The 17,561-nt window shown below is 50.7% G+C and overlaps 6 protein-coding genes across 6 annotated transcripts; 3 read left to right on the forward strand and 3 right to left on the reverse strand.

The window, feature by feature from the left end:
- Positions 1-216: 216 nt before the first annotated feature.
- Positions 217-3,118, forward strand: T310_3812 (uncharacterized protein; the record flags this gene model as incomplete). Its single annotated transcript, XM_013473286.1, has 9 exons — positions 217-251; positions 340-401; positions 470-761; positions 864-948; positions 983-1,052; positions 1,247-1,443; positions 1,592-1,935; positions 1,996-2,938; positions 2,978-3,118. Coding segments are annotated over 9 exons (2,169 nt in total), but the record flags the coding sequence as incomplete, so codon positions are not given.
- Positions 3,119-4,064: 946 nt separating this feature from the next.
- On the reverse strand, positions 4,065-6,074 carry T310_3813 (F-box domain containing protein; the record flags this gene model as incomplete). Its single annotated transcript, XM_013473287.1, has 4 exons — positions 4,065-4,097; positions 4,201-4,320; positions 4,381-4,863; positions 4,932-6,074. 4 exons carry the CDS (start codon positions 6,072-6,074, stop codon positions 4,065-4,067), a joined length of 1,779 nt encoding a protein of 592 aa, XP_013328741.1.
- A 1,563-nt stretch (positions 6,075-7,637) lies between these two features.
- T310_3814 (Dimethylaniline monooxygenase (N-oxide forming)) lies at positions 7,638-9,615 on the forward strand (the record flags this gene model as incomplete). The annotated part of the gene is made up of 2 exons (XM_013473288.1): positions 7,638-8,307; positions 8,369-9,615. 2 exons carry the CDS (start codon positions 7,638-7,640, stop codon positions 9,613-9,615), a joined length of 1,917 nt encoding a protein of 638 aa, XP_013328742.1.
- An 814-nt stretch (positions 9,616-10,429) lies between these two features.
- Positions 10,430-12,154, forward strand: T310_3815 (uncharacterized protein; the record flags this gene model as incomplete). The annotated part of the gene is made up of 3 exons (XM_013473289.1): positions 10,430-11,122; positions 11,206-11,988; positions 12,047-12,154. 3 exons carry the CDS (start codon positions 10,430-10,432, stop codon positions 12,152-12,154), a joined length of 1,584 nt encoding a protein of 527 aa, XP_013328743.1.
- Positions 12,155-12,332: 178 nt separating this feature from the next.
- Positions 12,333-14,441, reverse strand: T310_3816 (uncharacterized protein; the record flags this gene model as incomplete). The annotated part of the gene is made up of 5 exons (XM_013473290.1): positions 12,333-12,545; positions 12,606-13,132; positions 13,185-13,563; positions 13,686-14,218; positions 14,273-14,441. The coding sequence occupies 5 exons, from the start codon at positions 14,439-14,441 to the stop codon at positions 12,333-12,335; spliced, it is 1,821 nt and encodes a 606-aa protein (XP_013328744.1).
- A 472-nt stretch (positions 14,442-14,913) lies between these two features.
- Positions 14,914-16,809, reverse strand: T310_3817 (Uncharacterized protein; the record flags this gene model as incomplete). The annotated part of the gene is made up of 5 exons (XM_013473291.1): positions 14,914-14,943; positions 15,102-15,619; positions 15,679-16,012; positions 16,092-16,645; positions 16,695-16,809. The coding sequence occupies 5 exons, from the start codon at positions 16,807-16,809 to the stop codon at positions 14,914-14,916; spliced, it is 1,551 nt and encodes a 516-aa protein (XP_013328745.1).
- Positions 16,810-17,561: the final 752 nt, after the last annotated feature.

The following is a 17,561-nucleotide window of genomic DNA, read 5'->3' on the forward strand; positions in this document are numbered from 1 at the left end:
CACTGGGTGATGCCTGAGGGATTGCTCACCCAGGATTATGTGACGGTTGCACAATGCCACTCAGCCTGAACAACTGCCGCTGGTTGGATCCTGATCCAGATCGGCTCACCCTCAGCGTCTCAGCCGCAGGAGACGAGTTTCATCATGCCCACACATGGCCACGATATTGAACGTCCACTGGTGATTTATGTGAGGACCTTATAAGTAAGGTTGTCTAGCCAAGCCGCAGTGCAGTTCAATCCTGATCCCGGGTGTGCAGCTGCCCTGTGTTCTTGGAAGGGCAGTGTAAAAAAATGTGCAACTTCGATGAATTTGTCGAGTGCATATGATTTTTGTTAGTTGTCTTAAGGTCATCAAGCTGCCTGCAGAATTTCCAGAGGTATCTGTGGAGATCATTATTGGTGAGTATCTTTTATTAGACCGAGGGACAAATTGACCTGCAGACTCGCTGGCAAAACTCTTGTTGCAGGGATCTGCTTGGCTCGGGTCATTAACTGCAATGGCGGGGCTGCGGCAGCCTCCGCAGTTCATAAGAAGTACACGTTGAGGCTGAGAACTCCGTATGCTGAACTCTGTGAACGACATAGCTACCTCATGATTACTCTTTTGGCTTTGCTTGCGTGTGATGGCTTCTGTAAAGGCCTCAAAAACCGTGACGAGTACACTGTCGGATGGATCGCTGCTCTTCCATTAGAGCTAGCGGCGGCAACCGCAATGCTTGATGAGCAACACGAAAAGCCTGTCGATTTAGATTCACTATGGTGTCATTGCCTCTGGCAACACACTAGTCAAAGATGCTGCCACCAGAGACTTGATAGTCCAGGACACTGGGGAGGAATGCATCTGTCTTGAAATGGAAGCAGCTGGACTGATAAACAGCTTCCCTTGTCTTGTTATAAGTGGAATTTGCAACTTTGCAGATTCCCACAAAAACAATCACTGGCAAAGGTATGCTGCTGCAACTGCTGCTGCATATATAAAGGAGTTTCTAGGAGTTGTTCCAGGAGAAGATTTGGAAAGAATACAGAAGGCTGCCAATATTCTCAAAAACAGTTAGTCAACTTCAGAAATACTGCAAAATCTGGTATTAACTCCATATGTAGTTGAACAAAAGGTTTCCAATATATTTTCTACTGCTGAAGAGACAAAAAGCAGTATTGATAGACTACACCTTGATAATCATCAATGGAAAGTCATGAAGTGGCTGTCCCCCCCTGATCCCTTAACAACTACAACAAAGCATTAGCACTACAGCACAAGGGCTCAGGCCTCTGGTTCCTACAAAGTGAGGTCTTTGCAAATTGGAAGATACAATCAAACTCATTTCTATGGCTTTGCGGTAAACCTGGATGTGGGAAAATAATCCTCAGCTCCACCATCATCAGAAGACCAGCTCCTACTCTCAGGCCCTTCTTTACTTCTATTTTGACTTTAACGACACCAGTAAGCAGTCACATGAGAGCATGATCTGCCCACTCATCAGCAGAAGAATACTTGGACACAATTAGATTCGCTATTTTCCTCTTGTGAGGAGGGAAATCGACAGCTGACTACCAACTCATTGTGTACAACTCTTCTCTACATGATACAGCAGTTTGATAAAGTCTGGATTGTACTGGACGCCCTTGATGAATGCCATAGCAGGAAAGAGTCCCAAACTGAAGGGCTGCTACCATGGATAAAAGACCTTGTCTCGGAGCAAAGTAATGTCCATGTTCTTGTCACCAGCCGCCCAGAACAAGACATCAAATCGACAATAAGTGAATGGGCTCATGATGAATACATAATGCCCATTCAGAGTGACAAGGTCACTGATGATATCCATGCATACATCTCTATGAGATTTAGAGAAGATAAGGGCCTGAAAAGGTGGCAGTTGCGACCAGACATTCAGGAGGAGATTGAGGCAAGATTGATTGAAAAGGTGGATGGAATGTAAGAGTTTTGCTGTTGTGCATTACTTTGTTTATCTAAAGAAAAGCTAAGACAATACAGGTTTCGGTGGGCTGCATGCCAGCTTGATGCTCTAGAAAATTGCCTGGACTATCCCACGCTCAAAAATGCACTCACATCCCTTCCAAAAACATTGGACAAAACCTATGCCCGGATTTTGCGTGGCATCCCTCATGAATACAAGCAGAATGCCATAAGGATTCTTCAATTCTTGGTATTCTCTGAGCGGCCTTTGCAGATTGAGGAGGCTGTCGATATAATAGCAGTAGATACTGAAGGGGATCCACAGTTTAATCCAAAAAACCAGATGCCTGATCCACAGGAGGTCTCGCGATACTGCTCAAGCTTAGTGGTTGTGGTGCCCATAAAAAATTCGCCCTATGAGGGATATATATATATGCCCTATGAGAATAACAAAGGGGCGGTGCTTCAATTGGCGCATTTCTCTGTCAAAGAATATCTGATGTCAAACCAGCTTAATAAACATCTCACACAATATTTCCAGGAGATGGTCGCCAGAGCATTAATTGCAGCAGTTTGTCTAGCATATTTGTTGCATTTGGACCAGGACCTTCTGGTGCATAAGATCAGAGGTGACTTCCCATTGGCGCAGTATTGTACACAGTACTGGATGGGCCATGCTGCTGTGGGCAAAGGAGAGAATAAAGTATTGCATAGGCTAACTATGGAGTTCTTCCTCCACCGCAAAGGGTCATATATTAACTGGTATTACATTTATGACCCAGATCAGCCATGGAAAAATGAGTATTTTTGGCTACAGAACAATATGTTCATAGAAGCAGAAAAGCCAGCTGATGCATTGTATTATGCATCATTTGGGGGCTTAACAAAGGCAGTCAAATGTCTAATCAAGCATGGTGCTGATGTTAATGCCCAAGGTGGACACTATGGCACTGCTCTCTATGCAGCAGCAGCAGGAGGGCATGAGAAGATTGTCCAGATCCTGCTAGATAAGGGGGCCAATGTCAATACCTAGAGTGGAGACTACAGCTCTACTCTTTAGGCTACTTCCTCCAATGGACACAAAGATGTTATCCAGATGCTGTGTAATAATGGTCCTTGCTGGGGAACTATACATCTAGAAGATGAAGAAGATGAGAGTGATACTGATAAGAATAATGGTGACAACAATAATGCAAAGTAGGTAGCATGTGGTGGTACAGTTCCTGGAGATGTATTTGTTTCACTATGTGAGCATTAAATTACCATGTCCTCTAATCTTGAAGTCCTTACAGGTTTTTTGGGTTTCCATCTTCTGACTGGAAGGAGAAGTTAACTGCATCATATCTGCATCTGTTGCTAAAAGATTCAGAGTACAAATACCAGTTCTCAACAGCCCTGGCATATGAGACATCAGTCGCAGGAGCTTGTCTCTTCTGAAGACACCACATTGTCACTATTTTCTTGTTCTTGTTGATAGGATGCAGTGAAGCCGCAGGACTCGGCAAGTTTTTGCCAACTTTCCACTGTCTCTGCTCCTCCTTAGTAGGGTTCATCACGTGATCATAGGTATCGAGATCGTTTTCAGTTACAGGTAGCACAAGAAGAGAAATAGAAAAGAAAATGGTCAGGCAGAGATATGCCTATATGTCTTATTCTACGCCCTCATATGTACTCTAAATTGCAGTGCCTTCAGTCCCACCCCTGAATCACCTCGCTCACCCACCAACTCACCCTGCTCACCCCCATTTCTCCAAGGCATCACTTTGCTCACCTGTGCTCACCTGCACTCACCTACATCTCGCACGACTGCCACTTTTAAAGCGGCAATAACTTTAGGGCTGTATTGACAATTGACCGCGCTTATAATTGTGGCTTAAGTACGGCTGAGCGGACGGGAAGCCCTGTTTTCCACACCCTATGGTCGCATGTAGCAGATGTTTCTGGTCAAGGATTTATACAGAGATGGGTATAATGTTGTGGTAGTTTGCTGTATGTTGGATACCATGCTTGTATAGTAGTATGTACTGGTATGTTGGAGTTTGGTTTCTCCATTCCTCGGTCACATGAACTCTCGACCTTTGACCATCGACCGACTACCAGACTATCATATCTAAGACTTGGTATCCATGTCATGTCGTCGCAAAACCTCATTCATGTGCTGTATGTACTTGGTCTACTCCCTTTGACTACATCAGATATAATGCCAAACCTAATGAGTCCATCTCTCCGATGCTGTCATCTTGTCAGCATCTACTTGATCTCAGCTGTAAGGTGCACACTTACATGGACGGCATAGAACCCAGTAATAGTAGTTCCTGGAGCGGCTCTTAATGTTTTTGTCCTGACTATTTCCGGCATTCTTTCTGCTTGGATATGAAGGGATCGCCCGTGATTTGTGAAAAGCTATTATTTTCAGTAAGTACATGATAACAAGTGGATTCAAAAAAAAAAGGAAGAACCGACCTTGAATAGTCTCGTCACTCCATAGGCATAACCTGGACTTTTGACATTGCTAGGCGTAGCTCTCACATATAGTTCAACAGCCTCAATGACCTCCCCACCAGGTCCATCAATGGGAAAGTACGTAACTTTGTCCTGCACACTGGGCCTGTAACGGCCCATCTTGCGGCATTCTGTGGGGATATCATCGGTGTTATAATGAAACTCAATTGCGCGCACAAAGCGCTGGAAGACGATAGAGATCCCTGTCAAGGATCGAAGATAGATACCATCCAGACCGCCGAATAGTGTCCACACCAGTGGCTGATATTCCTCGTCGTAGTGTGGGTATTCGCTGAGAAAGTCCTCGCCATTCAAGAACACGCCTGGGGGAGGGATATCGGGATACCATAATGCGGTGTCACGTAGTGGATCGCTTGGTTCCGTTGATGTTGCATTGCAAACGGATGGGTTTTCGGCAACGGCTAGAGTGATCATCTTGTATGCCTATCATGCAGTCAGCGGTACTATGAACAATATCGTCAGACAAGAAGGAAACGCTACAAATTACACACATCAAATCCAGCCTCCAACGCGGCGATGGATCCTGCAACCACAAGACGGCGTGTCTTTGGCGAATCGTCGGGACAGCCAAGCCATCGTGATATGGATCCCTGGTCCATAACAACCTGCAACCCGTTGATGCCTCTTGACCCAATGGCTACGACGAATCCTCTGAAAACGGTAACGTCTACAGAGAGCTCTCTGTCCTCGGTCGTATAGCCTAGATATATATCTGCCCCGTCCGTCGAGATAAGCCGCATGCCCACAATATAGGTCTCATCTCCGTCCCGAATGGTGGAGACAGCAATGCGAGAAAGAACATCAGGAACACGAGTACATTGCTTGCGCGAGAGGCGACAACCGTCGTGGAATCTACCCGGAAATCGGTCGTGCTGCAGATCGCCATGTACCTCCTTCCATCTCCACTCGGCTCCGTCCAGGTCCTCTCGACGAATGGTGGATGAATCCATCCAACGCATGCTTAGTATATCCTTCAGGGACTTGTTCAAACACCAAATCCTTTTTCTGTTCTGCAGTCCAGGAGAGCCATGTGCGTCATTCGTGCGGTGGTACAGCCATCGCCAGTCTCGCGACTCCTTGTTCCTCCGCGCCTCGAAAAGGAACCCCTGTTCGCCGTTGACTTCAAATTGGGAGGCCCAGAAAGATTGACTAGAAAAGATGGGGACAAAAGCCCTCGAAGCTTGACGGAGTCGTAGAACGTCTGCGGTTGCTAGGTAGGCGGCTATTTCGTCCAAAACATCGAATGGGATCCTCATGAAGCAATCTTTCTCGTCTGAGACTCTGCGTTGACCGATCAGCGTCTCACTTGGTGGATACTGTCGCTGTTCTTTCAACAACTGTTGAACCTCTTCTTCATCACACGGGTTCTCTGCTGCATGCAGGCGTGCTGTTGCCTCGTCATCGCACTCTGCCGACGTCCCTTCCCATGGATAGTAACTTTGCCTATTGAGACGAACCAACCCTCCGTAACCGTGCCTCCAGTTCATAAACTCGGCTGCTCCGTGCGGAAATGGCACCGCCCTGCACACTTCCACCAGGCGTTCCAAAGGCACTGGTTCATCGTGGTAGACCTCTTTCAGAAGAGACCAGCAAGCGTCATGAAAGACAAACCCATGCTCCTTAAATGATGGCATTTGTCACATCACAGGAAGCTGGTCCGAGGCTGAAGAATCGTATCCAGAATCGTCCCATCTGGCAGTCTCATCGCGAGGGACGATATAGTCGCCGCCAAACGCGTTGGTGTACAGGCCCACGCCAGAGATCCGGGTTCCCTCCGGACTCGAGTAGAGTGCATGTATTTATTTCTATTGGTGGGTCCGTTTGACTATGTCAGAGCTAACATGTCACTCACCCGCACGAAATTGTCTCGACCAAGACTCCGAGAGCGGGTCATCGTGCCAGATGGGATGTCCACAAAGAATGCAAGAGAAAACAACGCGAGTCATTCGGATGGAAGAGCGTGCTTCAACAAGGAAAACATGATTTCCGAAAGGACCTCCTCTGGCAATTATTGCGAAAGCGAGAGATTCATATGAAAAGCGCTGCTATATAGGCAGCAGTGATAGCCAGTTGTACTCTTGGGTGATTATGTAATATAACATTGAGAACAGCCCCCACGTAGATCGGATTGCGCTGCGAGTATTGATCTAAGTGTCGAAGTAGAAAGACGAAAAATGAGAAAAAATTACAGAGATCGCAAGACTGAGAGCAGGAGTTCAAGTCAGCAGACTCGACACTTCCAGATTAGGAGCATCACGTGATTATGAGAGTCACATGTTGTATACAGCATCAACGTCTTTTCATGATTTAGAAGACCAGACTATGCGCCGTGGATTAGGACAATGCTTTCCAGATAGACAGAACTGTCTACTCCATTTTGACAGATTAGGCAGGTTTCCCGAACGCCATCTCCAGACATAAATGGAGTTTCCCCGGCCCGAGACCCGCCAACCCCGCGGCATGCGGGGAAGCTCTCCTTCATGGATATCATTGCCTAGGCTCTCGCTAGCTGCCACGTCTGCTGTTCGGAACGTTCCCCGAGAGATTCGGATAGCTGTGATGTGCCACAGATTTCTCATCTGGCTGCACTGGTCAGGACTCGAAATACCTTGGAAGTCGTTGTACTCTACATGTACGACATGTGACATTACTGAACGTACTGTACTGTATGTACATACGTGTGACAAATTAGTTTCGTAGAAACACCAACAGCTCTGAAGAAAGCCCTAATTCTCCGTTTTCTCAGCAATGCTGCAACAAGACGATCTTCACTGTTGTTGAATTCTAATTTTTGGTGAACCGTGTAGTCAGCACCAATTATATACTCCATTATACTCCGTAGATGCATGCTGGCCAGAAATATGGCAAAGACAGACAGAACCCTGCCCAAACGTAGATCATAAAGGCCACGTGAGAAAACATAGCCAATGATATGTTTTTGGGAAGAAGATAATAACTATGCAGTTCAGGGTGGGCCTGGGGCCAAAAGTCCTGAAATAGACCACTCGAGGTCTCCCTTGACCTGACCAGGAGGGCTGGTATTGCATGAAGAAAGGAAGCTATCCCGAAGGAGACCTTCCAGCGCGGGGATTTCGGGATCAGTCCGCTTGGCAAGGCTACATATATGGACCATCCTGCCCTCTGTGCTTTGCTTTCTTTCCCAGTGTCTCTCGTTCATTTATCTTCCTATCAAAAAAATGGCCACAGAAGTAGAAATTACCACCACCACTACCCTCCCCCACCGTATCGTCCTCTCGCGGGACAGAGTCGAACCGGGCTCGGTCAACATCCCCGTGGGACAACCCCCCGCCACGAGCTCTACACCCCCAGCGTCCGTGGACGAGGTGGCAACGACAGCCATCGACAATCTGAACAAGGCCCTGCAAGCGAAGGACCACCAGGCGATCGCACAGCTGTTCCTAGAAAACGGCTACTGGCGGGACCATCTGGCTCTCTCGTGGGATCTGCACACGCTGAAGGGTCGAGACCGGATAGCGAGCTTTCTCTCCGAAGGCTGCCGTCTCACCAAGGTCGAGATCGATCGGTCGTCGGCCTTGCGCGCTCCGCACTTTGGTCCCATCGATGGCGGGATTGGGGAGGCCAAGGGCGTCGAGTTCTTCGTCACTTTCACCACCGAGGTTGGTAAGGGTCAGGGTGTGGCAAGACTGGCGGAGGAGAAGGATGGTCAATGGAAGATCTTTACTTTCTTCACGTCGCTGCGTGAGTTGTCCGGTCATGAAGAAAACCTGAACCATCGACGACCGAAAGGCGTCGAGCATGGAGGACGGCCAGACCGGAAGAACTGGCAGGAAAGACGAACGGCAGAGGCGAACCTCGAGGGAAAGGAGCCGACTGTGCTGATTATTGGTACGGCCATCTTGCTAGAGGATGCTTAGGAGGTCTATACGTGCTAATAGATTATCTTTAGGTGCCGGCCAGGGTGGTCTCACTGCTGCCGCCCGCCTGAAAATGCTCGACGTGGACACGCTGGTGGTCGATCGTGAAGATCGCATCGGCGACAACTGGCGGCGAAGATACCATCAACTCGTCCTGCACGACCCAGTCTGGTACGACCACATGCCCTACATCCCGTTCCCATCTACATGGCCCATCTTCACCCCAAAAGACAAATTGGCCGAATTCTTCGAGTCCTATGCCAAACTGCTCGAGCTGAACGTCTGGGTCCGCACCACTCTCACGTCCTCATCCTGGGACGAGAGCAGGAAACAATGGACGATCACCCTGCAGCGGCAAAAAGACGACGGCACGACGGAAACCCGCACTGTGCATCCGCGCCACGTCATTCTCGCAACTGGCCACTCGGGCAAGAAGAACTTCCCGTCCATCAAAGGGATGGAGAGCTTCCAGGGCGACCGTCTCTGCCACAGCTCCGAATTCCCCGGCGCCAGAGCGGACGCCAAAGGCAAAAAGGCCGTCGTCGTCGGCTCGTGCAACTCGGGCCATGACATCGCGCAGGACTTTTACGAGAAAGGGTACAACGTGACGATGGTGCAGCGCAGTTCGACCTGCGTCATCTCGTCCGAGTCCATCACGGAGATCGGCCTCAAGGGTCTCTACGACGAGGACGGCCCGCCAGTCGACGACGCCGATCTCCTGCTGTGGAGCATCCCGTCGGAGATTCTGAAAGCGCAGCAGATCAAGGTGACCGCGTTGCAGAACCAGCGCGACAAGAAGACGCTGGAAGGGCTGGAGAAGGCCGGATTCAAGCTGGACATGGGGCCGAATGACGCTGGTCTCTTCTTCAAGTACTTCCAGCGGGGAGGCGGCTACTACATTGATGTCGGGGCCAGCCAGCTGATCATCGACGGCAAGATCAAGATCAAGCAGGGCCAGGAGATCACGCAAGTGCTGCCTCATGGCCTGGAGTTCGCCGACGGATCCCAGCTGGAGGCCGACGAGATTGTCTTCGCGACGGGATACCAGAATATGAGGACGCAGGCGCGAGAGATCCTGGGCGATGAAGTTGCCGATCGAGTCGGCAGTATCTGGGGCTTTGATGAGGAGGGGGAAATGCGGACGATCTGGAGACGGAGCGGCCATCCGGGCTTCTGGTTTATGGGTGGGAATCTGGCGCTGTGTCGGTATTATTCAAGGATTCTGGCGCTGCAGATTAAAGCTTTGGAGGAGGGTATTACGAGTTATGGTGCTAGATGACAAGCATGATTTGAGATATCCGCAGTATACCTAGTTATATAGCTATAAATGTGTGACACAGCAAGAAGATGCCATAGCATTCACATTCCATAGCATTCGCTTTCTGGAGTTAGCTCTTCTGGCAGATGTAGTTCTGAGCCTAGCTAGGCTCACTCCACTAATGGAACACACCAAAGCCAAGAAACTGTAAGATAATAAAACAAAAAGCACAAACAATACTAATAAGTTGACTTTTCCACACTTGAGTATTACATACTATCGTAGCTGTAGCTATATATAGTGAGCGGCCTGTCATCTTTTCCGCGCGGGGCTGACAGAATATTTTCTTCTAGAATTCTATGCAGCAACACAATACCAACAAGATTATCAATATGCTTTACCTAGTTGTCAGTTTCTCTTCTTTTCTTTTTTTTTCTGTACCTTTTCCTTCCTGGAAAGTAAAGTATCCTCTTGATTGTATGTATATACACATACGGAGTACTGAGGAGCTCAAGTCACGGATATACTCCACGATGATCATCGGAAATCACGCCGAAATGGCAACGATAATCCCGCCGGCAAACTCAGCTATTAGCTTCCCCCGCTTCATTACACCGCCAACGTGTACTAATTACGGTATTTGCGGGGGAGACATTAATAGGCGGTCAATATTCTCCATACACATTCGGATATTTCCGACTGCTGGGATGAGAGCTCGAGAGTAGCAATCGGACGAAGAGATCGAAATTACATGTTCTGACTACATGTAGGTAAGCTTTGTTATCGGACATTCTAGGTAGATGACCTGCCTATATATATACGAGGAAGACTTGTCATGATCACCCATCTCCTCTCTCCCTTAATTCTCCTCTCCCCATACCTCTTCTTCGGGCTCTGCGCCCTCGCCCTCGTCGTCCGCCTCCTACACAACAAATACGGCCATGGCATCAACCACCTGCCCGGGCCACGCCTCGCCGCGTACACCGATCTGTGGCGTCTCTGGATCGTCTGGGGCCGACGAGCAGAGCGGGTGCACATTGCCCTGCACGAGAAATACGGGCCTATCGTTCGCCTGGGACCCAAAACCGTATCTATCTCTGACCCGGAGGCCATCAAGACCATCTACGCGCTGAATTCGGGCTTCGTCAAGTCCGGCTTCTACCCCGTTCAGCAGAGTATTGCCAAGGGACGGCCTTTGGAGAGTCTGTTCAACACCACGGACGAGAAATACCATGCCAGGCTGCGTCGAGCCGTCGCGAATGCGTACGCCATGTCCACTCTCGTACAGTTTGAGCCCTTGGTCAACTCCACGACGAGGGCGTTTTTGCACCAGTTGAAGCAGAGATTCGCCGATCGAGACGACGACGATGAATCCGGCATCTGCGACTTTGGCACCTGGCTGCAGTACTACGCCTTCGATGTCATTGGCGAGCTGACCTTTTCCAAACGCCTGGGGTTTGTGGACCGGGGGGTGGATGTCGATTCGATCATTGCCAATGTCGAGTGGGCGCTGGGGTATTTCGCTGTGGTGAGTTATTAGTCACTTAGTTTCCTATCATACTGGAATTACAAGCCTTCAACAACTCGCTCCGCTCGTCTAACATACAGCAGGCAGGCCAAATCCCTCTCCTCGACCGGATCTTCCTCAAGAATCCCATCCGCCTCTGGCTGGCCAAAATCGGCCTGATAAACACGACCTCCCCCGTAGTCATCTTCACACGCGAACGCATGGCCGACCGCGCAGAGGCCATGAAAGAGAAACGCGACGAAAGCAAGGCATCCAGACGAGACTTCCTCTCGCGATTCATCGAGTGCCACCACAAAGACCCCGAGTTCATCACGCCCGAGCGCGTCCTGTCGCTCGCCGTGTCCAACGTCTTCGCCGGCTCCGACACGACCGCCATCTCGCTGCGCGCAATCTTCTACTTCCTCCTCCGGAACCCGTCCACGATGCAGAAGCTGCTGGACGAGTTCCGCCAGATGGAGGAGAAAGGCGTCTTCCGGCCTGACGACCCCCTCGTGCAGTGGAACGACGTCCGTGATCTTCCGTATCTGAGCGCCGTCATCAAGGAGGCTCTCCGCTGCCATCCGGCTGTCGGGCTCGTCCTCGAGAGGATCGTTCCCCCTTCAGGCGTGACGGTTGCAGGGACGTTCCTCCCTGGAGGCACCAACGTCGGCTGCTCTGCATGGACCGTCCACCGGGACAAGAATATCTTCGGCCCAGACCCGGATGTTTTCCGCCCAGAAAGGTGGATAGAAGCATCCGAGGCAAAGAAGAGCGAGATGAACAGCTATCTTTTTGCTTTCGGGGCAGGGGCTCGCACCTGCAGCGGCAAGAACATCAGTCTGCTGGAAATGCACAAGTTGGTGCCGGCGGTGTTGAAAAGCTTCGAGGTGCGTAGACCCAAAGTCACCTTCTCTGATGACTGTTTTCACTAACGTCACTTCCAAGATATCTCTGGCCTATCCAGAGAGGGAATGGAAGCTGCGTAATGCATGGTTCGTCAAGCAGAGCGAGTTTTATGTCCGATTCAAGACTCGAAAAACTCCAACAAGCTAAAGCAAGAATAAATTGACATTGACCCTTTTGTCTACTATTAGCTAACAGAGCGATATCCAAGAATATATCATTGTGGTGGACTCTCAGAGTATCCAACGTCTACCTGATCCTATAGTTCTCTCCGGTTCTTCAGTTGAAGTCGCGCCCTGTATATTTGAAATTAAGCCTGACTAGGGCCTCAACCTTGACTGGCAGCTCTGTCCTTCCAACTCAGCTGCGCTCTCTTCTCCCAGGGCGGAATAATGACAAAGATGGCGTCACAGGAGTAACGCGTTCCAATTCCCGCTTCATTCCCATAAACGATCTGACTGAACGCCATCTCCTCGTGCTTCGGTCCGGTAAGCCAGGTAATACCGGGAAGGTAGGAAAATGGCCAAACTTGTCTTGCCACCTGTAAAGAGATGCCGGTCAGTGGAGGCACCCCAGCAGAGAGTCAATCCAAACTGCTTACCTCGTCGATGTCCTCATCTTCCCCCCGGTCCGTGGTAGAGTAGGGCTTGAGCCATTTACCAACCCTTGCCATTCGGCTGTAGCTGTCGACGATTTCGGTGAGCCCCTTCTCTTGAGCAGTCTGAGCCATGTCCGTCTTCCCCTTCACGTGTCGTGCATAGAGCAGCGTTTTCCAGCGCTTCTCTACATCGTCGCACTCTCTAAAGTCGCCATCTAACACTCTCTCGTAATCCTGCTCCAATGTCTGTCCATGTTCCAGGTATGGCGGCGATTCATCGTAGCGGTCTGTCGAGATATAATCCCATTTCCGTTTCCCAAGAACAGATCCCTCGAGTCCCAGCTGTGGATTGGTGGTGTCATAATCGCCCCCAGGCTCTATGACTGGCAAGATATCCACTTCATAACCAAGAGACTTGAATATGGAGTAGAGAACCAGATCGAAGCCTTTCAGCGCCCTTGGGAGACTCTCGGTCGCCACGTCCGAGTTATGGGCGTAGGCATGAGAACAGAAAATCCCGAGAACGCCACCTGCCAGCTGTCAGCATGATCCATCACGGAAGGTCAAGGGGGAATCCGATACCATCTTCCATGAACCAACGCTGTTTGGTCATATCGCGGATATATCCGTACAACGGAAGGGTTTGGGGCTCAACGATCGGGCTGCGTGAGATGGCACTTCCCACTGGCTCCGTGACGTACAGATTATACGTGAGAGTGATGCGGTCCTCCTCGGTGATTGTCTTGATTTCATGCTCGCAGTCGCTGTAGAATGCCGCCCACTGGATGGTCGAGGCACTTGCCAGGCTCCAGTCGAAGTCGACTTCCTGGCCGTGATGGCGGACAATCAGATTGCCTCCTTTGAACGGCGACGGCAAGCAGACGACAAGCGAGCCGATCTGGCTTGGGGAACGAGGTGTATCGACATGTTTACGGAAATGGCCAGAAGGCCCGGAGTAAGCCTATATTTCACATGCCTCGTCAACCCAGATACACAAACATGTTGCTGCGGTTGGCCGTACGTTCAGCTTGTAGAGATCTGCAGTCACCATCCTGAACTGAAGACTATTTACGAGATCGGTACTGACGTTTGGCAGGAGAATCTGCTCGATGTTCTCCAGAATGCCAAAGTCGGCTGGGTTGAAACTGCTAGCGAATTGTCCAGATCCAGCTTGCCGGCCTTTCGATAGCTCGGGTCCAGCACATCCTGGTCTCCCCTTCCAAAGCTAGCAGGAGAGCAGTCCATGACAAGCTGTCGGAGTATGCTTTTGTTTGACTCGTCAGTGTCGCTGAGTGGGAGCACCAATCTCCGCGCGTTATTGGAGTTCTTTTCCTTCGTCCAGAAGATATGAACCGGCAGCGAGGTGCGACGTGTGGAGGACTCATCTACTGCCATGGAAGTGCTTCTGATGGGAATAGTACCACCGCAGGCAAATGAAGCGGACACGCGTTCCCCCTCGATCGATTCTTTCAGCTGGCGACAAGCCTCGGTGAATTCATGGTGCTGCAATGGTGGAACGGGTTGGTCATCTCCCGAGGAAGTGGCTTCCTTCAACTGCCGATGCTGCTGTTCCCCGAGGGTTCGCAGGAGTGTTTTGTGGAAGGTATTGGGAGATGCTACCGCTCAAGTCAGCTACCAGGTGGTGATGCGAAGACTAGTCTGTGCCTCACTCTTTTCTGCGTGTCTCTTCCAAAGCCGCCAGCTGGAGTAGATTTTGCCACGCATAGGCTCGCTCCCCAGATCGAGGGAGGTGTCTCCAGAGGTATCAAAGAGGTCCGGGACCAGACGGCGCAAGTCAGCAATCAGTTGATTTTTTGGAAGCTCGCAACGGCGGGACATTGTTATTGTCTCGCACGGCGGGCTTATTACCTATTTGACGGGGGATAAGCAGATGAAGATTCCTGCGGCTGGGTGGAGGAGCTTTACTGTCGTCCGCGACGATGAGGGGAAAGTTGTATTGAAGGAGTTGCTGTGATGCTCTGTCCCTCTTTTGGAGTAGGTGGAAGCCTACATTATCTACGATCTCGAATATTACTACAAATTGACGATAGACGGATACAGGAATGCCTAGTGCTTATAGAGTGCTCAACGACTAGGTAGCTTTTACAAGCGATTTGTATGATTTTCCAGGCTCATCTATTCCTTGCACTCATTATGCCGTAGTAGTTGTACGAAGTTTGTTATGGAAACAACAACAAAAATGTCCTGGTTGAGAAATAATGATATGGTCATAAATCGGGTTCAGAAATGTAGCCTGCATTTTACGGAATTGGAAGGAAGAGAAATACATGTACAGACGTGTCTGGCCTTTTCATGTGATATTCAATCCTTTCGCAATAGTCTACATAAAGCTATATATAGGTAAAATATCACGCTGACAGCCCCAACATCTCCGCCTCAATCCGTGCACGCCGCGCCTGCTCTATCTCGCCCGTATTGTCGTGGAAGACGTGATCCATCTGCTCAAGAGTGCGACCATTTGTCTCAGGAACGACAAACCAGACCCAGACAAGCGCCAGCAGGCAAAACACGGCAAAGAAGACATAGGCGCCAAACCCGGTATTCTGCACCAAGGGCGGAGTGATCAGCCCGATGATGAAGTTGTTGAACCAATTGGACATGGTTGCAAAGGCCATGCCTTTGGCACGCAGCGAAGCAGGGAAGATCTCCGCGGGCATCGCCCAGGGGATCGGACCCCCAGGTGGCGCCATAGGTCAGCATGAAAAACAGCAAAAAGGCGACTGAGGTCCATGCCTCGGCCGTGTGGGTTGGCCAGGCGTCGCTGAACTTGCCCACCAGCACGGAGATGATCAGATGCGAGATCACCATGCAGACTGCACCGCCGAGAAGCAGCGGTCGCCGGCCAAAGCGGTCCATGCCCCATAAGGACCAGAAACACGCGATGACCTGGCAGATGTTGAGCACGCCAGACATGGTCAGCTGCATATCGTAGTCGAGACCCATGGTGCCGAAAAGAGTGGGCGAGTAGTAGATCAGCGCGTTGATCCCGCCAAATTCTGAGTCAACCGAGTTAGCCTGGGTTAAAGTCGTGGGAATGAAGAAAAGATCGCCTTACGCTGGAAGAACATCAACCCAATGCCAATATGGGTACGTTTCCAGCACCCCGGCCGGAAACAGTCCGTGTATCCCACCAGATGCCGTTTGATGCGACTCGACAGGCTCGAGTCTTGAAAAAGAGTGGGATGGCGCTCTTTGTTTAGCTCGTTGCGGAAGGCCACTTCGGAGCGGATCTCGATCCACTCTTGAATCACGCGTTCGTCAGACTCGGGCAGCTTGCGGACTTTGCTCAGAACCTGGAGAGCTTCGTCGTCACGGCCCTTGCTGGCGAGCCAACGCGGAGAGTAGGGGAGCCATGGAATTCCTACTCCCAGGAAGATGGCAGGCACCATCTGCAAGAGATAGTAATAAGTCCAATCTCTTCCCTTTCCTTATTTTTCCCCTTATTTCTTTTTGAGAGGAATCACCCACCTGAAGCAAGAACGGAAGACGCCAGGACCAGTCCGAATCGATATATCTTGTGCCGTACGTGATGTAAAAGGCGACGACAACAGCTGTCACGATAGACAATTCCTGCAGCACGAGCAAAGTGCCTCGAATCTCAGGCGGAGCTAGCTCTGAGATGTAAAGAGGCGCCACCATAGCCAGCATACCAACACCAATGCCACCGACGAACCGGGCAACGACGAGCATTGCATAGTTCACTGAGCCCGTCTGCAATGCCGAGCCGATAAGGAAGATACACACAGCGACCAAGATGGACCATTTACGAGAGAATTTGTCCGCAATCCATCCCTGATTCATGGCGCCTAGGAAAGCACCCAGCTCGATCATCGCGGTGAGCAGGCCTTTCTTGAATCCGGCGCCAGCAGCCCCCTCCGCAACCTCAGGGAACCGCTCCATGAAGTGCTCCATGACGAGCGTCACTGAAATGACGCCTTGGTCGTAGCCGAACAGGGCACCGCCCATGGTGGCAAAGGCCGCGCAGGCGGTGACATAGGGGTTGGAGAAAATGCCCGCAAAACCTGTGGTCGTCAGTCCTACTCTCTTACTCCATGATCACTGTCTACTCACCTGGCTTGCCATACGTGGCTCGCTGCTGCTCCCACACGGGGGCGTCCGCGGAGGCAGCTCTCACATTGCGAGACACTGCCTCGACATGTCCACTGGTCGCCGTTTTCTCCTCCATTGCGCCATTCAATTGGCCCGTAACAATGTATATATATGACCGAGTAAACAATGATGCACAGGCTAGCTAAGACGTTCAGCCGTCGTCATCTGGGTACAGCTGGAGGGTGGCAGCGACGTATTATACACCGAGCTACGATGCCGTTCCCGCTCAACAGACGCCGAATTGCGTTTCGTCGATTTTCCAAGGTTATCCAGATCATCCATCTGTGATCGGGATATGCCGAACCATTGGCTTGCATGCAGCACTCGTGCGAGATCTTCCCCAGAGCGTTCCCTCTCAGCCAATCACTGCGGCTGCATCTGATGCACGGTCCCTGCCGATGCAATCGCGGGAATTCTGATTGGCCGGCGGCGGGCGACGCGGAGATTTTGCGGGGGCGGAGCGGAACGGCAGTGCGGAGAAACTCGCCCGCCGCCTGCCTTTTCCGGCCGCGGGGGAAAGTCGGGGCATTTGCTGTTTGGCATTGACGTCAGCTGGTGCAATGGGAGGCAATTCGTCGCCGATTTCTTGCCTGTTTGGCTGCTGGTATCCGCCTGCCATGAAGAGAAGCGGACAGCATGACAGCTTCAGTCCGGAAATCCTCGCCTGAGCAAAGTCGATCAGATATCGTGCCCTGCAACAACTGCAGATAAGTACATGTATCTGGGTCCCTCTGGCTAGTAGTAAACTGACCATCCGTACAGACAAGCATTTGAAGTGTAAGCATCATCCAAACAAACAGTCAGCATCAACCACACAATAACTGGAAC

This window comes from Rasamsonia emersonii (assembly GCF_000968595.1).
Source record: "Rasamsonia emersonii CBS 393.64 chromosome Unknown ctg1118621760086, whole genome shotgun sequence".
Classification (NCBI taxonomy): domain Eukaryota; kingdom Fungi; phylum Ascomycota; class Eurotiomycetes; order Eurotiales; family Trichocomaceae; genus Rasamsonia; species Rasamsonia emersonii.